The following is an 8,945-nucleotide window of genomic DNA, read 5'->3' on the forward strand; positions in this document are numbered from 1 at the left end:
TGACTTCCATCTGGGTGGTGTTATGTTTAGTTGCTTGTATGACTCTTGAAGTTGAACAACTTGATGTTAAGACTGCATTTCTCCATAATTATTTGGATGAAGATGTTTATATGGAGCACCTTGAAGGTTACAATAAAAAAAGGTTAAGTGTGCCTTTAAAATTGAGTTTTATTTTTGATTCTTTATCTTATTTTTTTTATGAGATACAAAATTAATTTTTTAGAATGACATAATAATTGAGAAATAATAATAACAACTGAAAAAAAAAGATAATTTAGAACTAAAATAATTTGTTTTCCAAATAATTACATAGCTTCTAGTTAGGATAATAATAATAATAATACTAAATTAAACATATGAAAAGTTAAATTATAATAAAAAAAATGATTCAAAATTTTAATTTAATTTTTAAATGTCTTTTCCCTCTCTGTGTTTATCTCTCTCTCTCTCCTCTCCACACATCAATGATGATGGCTGGTCTGGTGGGTGGTTAGGTACACAGTGTAATTATCCCATCACATTCAATTTAGGGTTTCCATTCTATGTGGTTGGGTTTCTCTCACTAGTTGTTCAAATCCTTTCTTCTTTAAACCCACCCGTCTCATGTAAATAAAGCTCTACCAAGAAGAAAGAAGACAAACAAACCCAAGAAACCGACTGCACTCTTCTCTTCTCGGAGTAGTTTTCCGGCGAAGATTCTTTTACCAAAAAATGAGCGCTTCTAGGTTTATCAAGTGCGTCACCGTCGGCGATGGAGCCGTCGGAAAAACCTGTATGCTCATCTCCTACACCAGTAACACCTTTCCCACTGTGAGTATTATATATAGATCTCTTCTTTTCACCGCCCGCATTGGATCAAATTCGATGGTTTTCTTGATTGCTTTCTTTAAGATCCATTCCTTCTTGGTTCTCATTAATAGCATTGTTCTTATAGGATTATGTTCCTACGGTTTTCGACAATTTTAGTGCAAACGTGGTTGTGGATGGAAGCACAGTAAACTTAGGGTTATGGGATACCGCAGGTATTGAATTGAATTGAAAGTGGGAAGGATGAAATTGAACCATCAAAAACAAAGGATTTTGAAATTGGACTCCTAATTCCAATTCTCTAATTTGAAACCCTAATAATAAGATTGATTGATTGATTGTTCTCATACAGGTCAGGAGGATTACAATAGATTGAGGCCTTTGAGTTATCGCGGTGCTGATGTATTCATACTTGCATTTTCTCTCATAAGTAAGGCAAGTTATGAGAATGTATCGAAAAAGGTAAGCAGCATTCGATTCTTGATCGATAGATAGATAGATAGATACTTTGATCATTGAATTGTGGTTAATTGATTCGGGTGTTGTTTTGAATTCTCCAGTGGATTCCAGAACTGAGGCACTATGCGCCTGGAGTTCCAATAGTTCTTGTCGGGACAAAGCTCGGTTAGACATGGATTTACTCATTGAACTGAACTAGAAGAAAGACTCATGTTACTTTTGATTATTATTGAATGCAGATCTTCGTGAAGATAAACAGTTTTTAGTTGATCATCCTGGAGCAGTCCCCATAACCACTTCTCAGGTATATTGAGTTTACTTAAAAACTTGCGAGTTTGTTTGATTTAGGGTTAGTCCAAATAACCTGTATCCGATACTCAATTCAATCATTGTTCAAATCATGAACTAAAATACTATAATACCTAAATATTTTAGTCACTCAAACTCTAATAACCCCAAATAATCCTACATCAACAAATAAACTCGAGTATTTTTGTCACTGTCAAAACGTCATTGAAAAATCGTCAAAAAATTGACTGGTACAAGATATTTGTTTTGGATCATGATGAATGGTATAGTGTATTTTTGTTGCTTCATTTATATACAAATTATCTTTGATGATGATGCTAACTATAGTTTAGTTTTTTTCTTCATTTGGAGCTTGTTTAATGTAGGGTTATTTGAAAATAATTTGGACTGTTTGGAAAATTTCTTATTTGGGGTAAAAGTGAATTAATGGGTTAAATTACTCAAATATAGTTTGTATTTAATTCTATTTTTTTGAAAATGTTATAAAATAAAGTAACAGTATTTCAGTGAACATAAACAACCCATTATTAACCCTAGTATTATATTTCCTACACTTCTGAATAAAACATCCATTTTCTTTAATTTGAGAAGGGAGAGGAACTGAAAAAGCAGATTGGTGCTGCGGCGTTCATCGAATGCAGTTCAAAAACACAACAGGTACTCACAAATAAGTGATTTTTTTACACATGGGTCGATCTTTCTATCTCGACATAACTGACATTACTACTCTTGACTCTAAATGAGAAGAACATAAAGAGTGTATTTGACGCGGCCATTAAGGTTGTTCTACAACCGCCGAAACAGAGGAAGGGGAGAAAGAAAGGTAAGGGAGGAGGCCAGAAAGTCTGCAGTATCTTGTGAAAGGAGAGACATAAACAACATTTTAGCCATTTCCGATTTGCGGTTACTTACCACTGAATATGACGAGGCAGAAGCTTCTTATTCTACTTGTACTTTGTGTTTGTTTATGGGGGAACTACAAGCTGTTGGTTTGAGCATTGAATTGTGTATATTTGTTTGTTAGTAACCAACAAAAAACAAACTGTATGCTTTGAAGATGGATATGATATGGCTTGCATAATCCTAATAATAACAATACATTGGTTTTGACTGTTTTTTAAGTATTGTCTGATTTGTTTTTTGGATACATTATTTTTACCTTCATTTCTTTATTGTTGAAGGAATGCTAGTTATTAATATCTTAGATGTTTTTAAAATATTATGTGTATCAAAAAAAGAAGTTAATTCAGCCAATCGTCTTATGCCTGCCGTTAAAGATGTTGCATAAAAACATCTATGTAACCACGATTATTTGACCAATTATAAATTAATTTGATTATTTTCTCCCAAAGAACTCGTTTAGGGCTTTTTTTTAAAAAAAATTAATTAAATCTAAATTTTGTAAAGACGAATAAACGGGTTTATATAAAATAGAAAATGCTGACGGAGAAAATGGCATCTTTTAGAAATTCATACCAATCAAAAGAATTATGGGATGACAGTTTTTGTTTCAAATCTTTCAAATCTGTAAAATCAGAATTTTGATCAAATCACACATTTGATGTAGCCCATTTGATATCTTCGTATACGAGAATCAACAAATTCGACTCCGCATTTAGTCTTGTCTTATCTTAAATATTACAGCATATAAGATAGTGTTATTTGGATTTTAATAAAAAAAAATGAACATATTAAGAGTTTGCTAGAGAATACTTTGATTTATGATTTGGTTAAAATAAACTATCTATTCATCTTACATTTTTTATTTAAAAAACTTAAGAAAAATCCCAATAATCCAAAATCAAACCAATTCTAATAAACATAAAAGGTCAAGTAAAATATTACTACCTTAAACCAAAATTATTCTTCATCATCATTTCACATACTCATACAACATCAATTAAGCATAATAATATGGATAGAAACAGATTCCATCCTTTTAAAACAAAAATAAAATAAAATATTTGTCTGGTCCAATCCAGGTAAACATTTAACACATGTAAGTTTGTTCCACAAAAACGAATTGTAACGTTAACCTCAAATTGAACCGGTCATTTTCGAGCTTTGTTTTGATCTTCAACTAGCTCTTGCACCTCTAGCACCACCTGAAAGGAACCGGTCATTTTCGAGCTTTGTTTTGATCTTCAACTAGCTCTTGCACCTCTAGCACCACCTGAAAGGAATTTTAGTTATAAAACACTTTTCCGCCCCTTCAATTCTATCATTTATACAGGTCAAATAGACAGGAATCAATGTCATCCTTTACAAGTATTGAGAATCACCTGAATCTAAATCCGGATGAGAAATTGTCAATGGATTTATTTATTGTTAGGTATCCATCTAGATGTGTTTGGAAACAAAACTTAGTCATTATCAGATTCAGAAATCTATCGACAGTTTTTCTCATATGGTTCCGGATTCAGATCCAAAAAGTGTTTACGGTGGTTTGCCCATTATTAGCAGTGCACACCTCACCATGAATCATACATATATGGTAATCATTTACCAAACAAAGATAAATTTGAAAATTTTCTAATACAGATTTGTAGATCAAAATCTAGCCAAAAGAACTTGTGATCTCTGATCTATAATCAAATCTAGATTGGATGGAGATACAACCAAAAAACTCCTAATAAGCTCTTAGATGTACAATTATGCACATACATATGTGTGTAGATAGGACCATGTCTAATTATGCACGATATGGCATTTTAAACTCTTAAAACATGAACTAATCTAGTGGGTAATTGCCAGAAATGGATACTATAAATCAGAAGTTAATAGCACGAGATTTTCACCTTTTCGCTTGCTTGCAACCGTGATGTTGGTGGGTGCGGGAGCCATCTCTTTGGAGACAACATTCTGATTCCCTAAACACTGCATATTTCCAAATTCACAATTACCAAATCCTTGTTCATTTAAATCTGTAACTTCTGTACTTTGTCCTTCTCCTCCATCTGGGTGAAGGCAATAAAGCTGATCATCACATTGCTGCAGATTATTACATGGATTCATAACATAAGCAGCAGAAGGATTGTTCTGTCCAGAAGCATTTCCAGACTTCTGATAAGGAAAAGATCCAATCTCTCCCTCAATCCTTCCTCGAATATCCACGAGCAGACATTTAAGCCTAGCAACTTCAGCTTCTAACGCTGCCTGACCCTGTAACCTTTTCAGCAACTGCTGATTCAAACCTCTCAGTCTTACGACTTCATCCTCCAACGATGCAGCACGAGCCTTCTTCTTCTCACGATACTTCCGTACTGCTTCGCGATTACCCAGAGGCCTTTTCTTAGACTTCTTTTCGTCGGATTCTCCAGTATCGTCAGATCCATTCTTCTCCTCAACTGCTGCGGGGAGAATTTTAGTGTGAACGTGAAAACAAGTGTGGGAATGCGATAAATCAGGACCAGGAGGGTTGCAAGTGTGAGTATGGGTACAAGCATGAGTGTCCTTGAGAATGTCATCAAAGAAACTATCCATAGAGCAGCTACTTGGTAGATCCCCAATAGAGTTTGTAAACATTTCTTGGTTTGAGAAATCAAGTTCACCATCATCCATCTTGATATTTATATGTAAATCCGAAATCAACACTCAATTAACAGTGATAAATAATCTTACAATCCTGATCCACCCTTTGCCTCAATCTGTATTTTTTTAAAGTAGGATATTCAAAACTCACGAAACCCTATGAGAGAAAAACAAAAGGACAACATGGGTGTAAAATAATCAAACAAACAAACAAACAGATGATGTGGAGCCGAGAAATGTAGCGAATTATCAAACCCTAAACCTAGATTTGTACATGCAAAATTGTAATGAAAAAAAAAAGAATCAATCAGATGAAAAGACTCACAATGCCTTCTGTTGTCAGTCTTAAGATGAAGAAAACGACAATTGAATCGGTGAATTTGAGGTTGTGGGTTCGGATTGACGCGAGAATACGAACAGCGGGAAGATGGATGCAGAGTTTGAAAGAGAGAAAGTCTGAGTAGAGATGAGATGAGAGTTTGAAAGAGAGAAAACCTAGATAATGGTATAGGCAGTTCAACGGATGAAAGGAAACTAGTGGAGAGGAAAAGCGAATATCAAGGAAGAGAACTCCTCCATAGTTAAAGAGACGACCTTTTTCTCCGTACGATTGTTTTAATATTCACCATCGCCGTTTCTACTGTCAATTCATTTTTAAACACAATTTGCTCCAACTATTATTTCTTATGTATAAAGATTTGATACAAATGAGAGGTTTTATTAAAAAAAATAAAATAGAAATATGACATAGTTATAATTTTTTAATTTTTTAAATTTAATTCATTATTTGCTTATCTAATTATTAAAAAATCGAACAAAACTAATGGGGTAAACGGTTAGGTTTGGTCGATTTATTGATCGAAATATAGATCTAAATCGCTAACGTCGGTTTATTATATTTCAAATTGTTGTTTTGTCGGTTTTCTCGGTTCAGTTTGAATGGTTAGAAGACTGGTTTAATCGATTTGATGCATTGACAATTTTATTAAAATAAATTAAATATAAATATAAATTGTTAGATTAAGTTAAAAGGGGAAAAGGAGGAAATTATTAAATTAAGATTAAAAGAAAAATCGTTAATTAAGTTTAATTATGAAAAACGTTTAATTGATTAAAATAAACATAGGATAGTTAAAATGAATACACAAAATTTTAATGATGTTTTGATGAATGAATAAAACTAAGTTCAGCAATATTTTAAATGCGCAATTAAATTCAAAAACTCGCTAGCAGCAGACTAACTCAATCAGCTGAAAAACGCTGGCATCTGAGTTGCCATCAGCAGAACTGAAGAAGCGCTGACAGCTGAGTTGCCATCAGCAGAGTTGAAGAAGCGCTGACAGCTGAGTTGCCATCAGCAGAGCTGAAGAAGCGCTGAAAGCTGAGTTGTCATCAGTAGAGCTGAAAAAACGCTGACAGTAGAGTTGTCATCAATAGAGTTCGCCATCAGCTGAAGATGCGTTAATAGCTGAGTTGCCATCAATAGAGTTTGCTATCAACTGAAGATGCACCAACAACTCTGTAGCCAACAACTGAGTTTGCTATCAACAGAGTAGCTCATCAGTTGAGTTGCCAGCATCTAAGTTTGCTATCAGTTGAATGCGCTATCAACAAATCTTGTTATCAGCTGAGTTTCACATCAGCTGAATGCTCATCAACTAAGTCAAGCAACTGAGCACACATATACTGCGATACGACAAAATGTGCAACCACCTCTCTTCTTTGACATGCAAAACAATAAACGAATATTCCACTATTCTGCACACTACAATCCCGTACGCCACATACTAACGAATATTTCATTCGTCTGCGCACTATCCCGTACGCTAGGCATACGACGAACGTACCAGCGCCATGTATCAACAAATTAGATTCGACTGTTGCCATGCAGAAAATATAAAAATGCATTAAAGGACAACGACGAATTCTCTCGGTCATCTCTCGATTCAATAAGCTCTCGATTCTTAGCGATATATGAACATCATACGATATACGTTGAGCAATAATCTATTGTATTATTTGATAAACATTTTATTTGTGTAAGTTGAACAAAGAGTCGTCTGTTCAACAAGATAGTGTGACAGCTAGAAGTTCAAATAGGCAAGTGATAAGACCTGTAATCTGACTGGATTTGTGTAGAGGCTATACAAATCAAAATCTTCTAGTGGAATCCTTCTGGAAACAGAAGAAGGGGTGACGTAAGAGTTTTATTTCCGAACATCCCTAAAATCTTGTGTTGTATTTTCATTGCTTCACTCATTCATATATCTATTGCTTCAATTCCCGCAATCATTTTTTGCACTTGAAATCGTTCAAGAGCTTGCTAAGATTTGTCCAAGAATAGAAACATATTTTCAGTCTTTAACAAGATTAAAATCGCATTTAAGTGAAAAATAGAACAACAATATTCAACCCCCCCTTCTACTGTTGTCTTTGATCCTAACAAGTGATATCAAAGCAATATTTTCTATTCTTAAGCTACTGCAGATATCTGAATCATGTCTTATCTAAATAATATTCCAATGTTCTCAAAGGAAGACTATGATGATTGGAAGATCAGAATGCAAGCACATTTGGCGGCATAAGATGATGATATGTGGTTTGTCATCACAGATGGTCCCAAAAAAATTCGAAAGGTCAACACAATCACAAATACAACGGAGGGTGCTCCTGAGATGAAGGAGAAACCCAGATAAGAGTGGACTGCTGAAGACAAGAGGAAGGTCAACCTCGACAACGTGGCCAAAGACATTCTCTACAAAATTTGGACAAGAACATGTTAAGCAAGATCAAATCATGTTCCACTACCAAAGAAATCTAGAGGGAAGCTGACTCAACTTTGTGAAGGCAACGACCAAACAAAAGAAAACAAGTTGATGGTTGCCACACGAAAGTTTGAAAGCATCAAGATGCACCCGGGTGAGACCATGACTGAGTTCGATGAAAGAGTTAGCAGAATAGTCATCGAACTCTCAACCTTGAGAAAGATATATAGCTATAGAGAAGTTGTTATTAAAGAAATATGACATAGTCCTTAATTTCTTAATTTTTTTAATTTAATTCATTATTTGCTTATCTAATTATTAAAAAATCGAACAAAACTAATGGGGTAAACGGTTAGGTTTGGTCAGTTTATTGATCGAAATGTAAATCTAAATCGCTAACGTCAATTTATTATATTTCAAATTGTTATTTTGTCGGTTTTATCGGTTCGGTTTGAATGGTTAGAAGACCGGTTTAATCAATTTAATCCATTGACAAATTTATTAAAATAAATTAAATATAAAATATATTTTGTTAGATTTAGTTAAAAAAGGGAAAAAGGGAAATTGTTAAATTAAGATTAAAAGGGAAATCGTTAATTAAGTTGATTATGAAAAACATTTAATTGATTAAAATAAATTTAGGATAATTAAAATGAACACACATAGTTTTGATGATGTTTTGATGAATGAATCAAACTAAGTTCAGTAATGTTTTAAATGCGCAGGTAAATTCAAAAACTCGTTGGCAGCAGACTAACTCAATCAGTTGAAGAAGCGTTGGCATCTGAGTTGTCATCAGCGAAGCTGAAGAAGCGCTGGCAGCTGAGTTGCCATCAGCAGAGCTGAAGAAGCGCTGAAAACTGAGTTGTCATTAGTAGAACTGAAGAAGCGCTGACAATAGAGTTGTCATCAATAGAGTTCGCCATCAGTTGAAGATGCGTTAATAACTGAGTTTCCATCAATAAAGTTTGCTATCAACTGAAGATGCACCAACAACTGAGTAGCCAACAACTGAGTTCGCTATCAACAGAGTAGCTCATCAGCTGAGTTGCCAACAGAGCTGAGTTTGTTATC

At 34.2% G+C, this 8,945-nt stretch overlaps 2 protein-coding genes across 3 annotated transcripts; one reads left to right on the forward strand and one right to left on the reverse strand.

Moving 5' to 3' along the window:
* Nucleotides 1-479: 479 nt before the first annotated feature.
* On the forward strand, nt 480-2,683 carry LOC124912131 (rac-like GTP-binding protein 5). Its single transcript, XM_047452694.1, has 7 exons — nt 480-810; nt 935-1,022; nt 1,160-1,269; nt 1,368-1,431; nt 1,506-1,570; nt 2,167-2,232; nt 2,323-2,683. The coding sequence occupies exons 1-7, from the start codon at nt 712-714 to the stop codon at nt 2,434-2,436; spliced, it is 606 nt and encodes a 201-aa protein (XP_047308650.1). The 5' UTR covers nt 480-711; the 3' UTR covers nt 2,437-2,683.
* A 721-nt stretch (nt 2,684-3,404) lies between these two features.
* LOC124911406 (basic leucine zipper 19-like) lies at nt 3,405-5,736 on the reverse strand. Of its 2 annotated transcripts, none has more exons than XM_047451883.1 (3): nt 5,432-5,736; nt 4,374-5,222; nt 3,405-3,748 (listed from the first exon to the last, which is right to left on the reverse strand). In XM_047451883.1, the coding sequence occupies exons 2-3, from the start codon at nt 5,134-5,136 to the stop codon at nt 3,720-3,722; spliced, it is 792 nt and encodes a 263-aa protein (XP_047307839.1). In that variant the 5' UTR covers nt 5,137-5,222; nt 5,432-5,736; the 3' UTR covers nt 3,405-3,719. The 2 variants fall into 2 exon arrangements, with proteins under 2 accessions (XP_047307839.1, XP_047307838.1); XM_047451882.1 differs by having other exon boundaries at nt 4,374-5,263.
* Between the last annotated feature and the right edge of the window lie 3,209 nt (nt 5,737-8,945).

The sequence above is a fragment of the Impatiens glandulifera genome, chromosome 8 (assembly GCF_907164915.1).
Source record: "Impatiens glandulifera chromosome 8, dImpGla2.1, whole genome shotgun sequence".
Lineage (NCBI taxonomy): Eukaryota > Viridiplantae > Streptophyta > Magnoliopsida > Ericales > Balsaminaceae > Impatiens > Impatiens glandulifera.

Coding starts and splice junctions, on each gene's coding strand:
- LOC124911406 (XM_047451883.1), bottom strand. CDS start 5,136: ATGGATGATGGTGAACTTGATTTCTCAAACCAAGAAATGTTTACAAAC. Junction 3,749..4,373: donor GGTTGCAAGCAAGCGAAAAG/GTGAAAATCTCG, acceptor AATTCCTTTCAG/GTGGTGCTAGAGGTGCAAGA.
- LOC124912131 (XM_047452694.1), top strand. CDS start 712: ATGAGCGCTTCTAGGTTTATCAAGTGCGTCACCGTCGGCGATGGAGCC. Junction 1,432..1,505: donor TCTTGTCGGGACAAAGCTCG/GTTAGACATGGA, acceptor TATTGAATGCAG/ATCTTCGTGAAGATAAACAG. Junction 1,571..2,166: donor TCCCCATAACCACTTCTCAG/GTATATTGAGTT, acceptor TAATTTGAGAAG/GGAGAGGAACTGAAAAAGCA.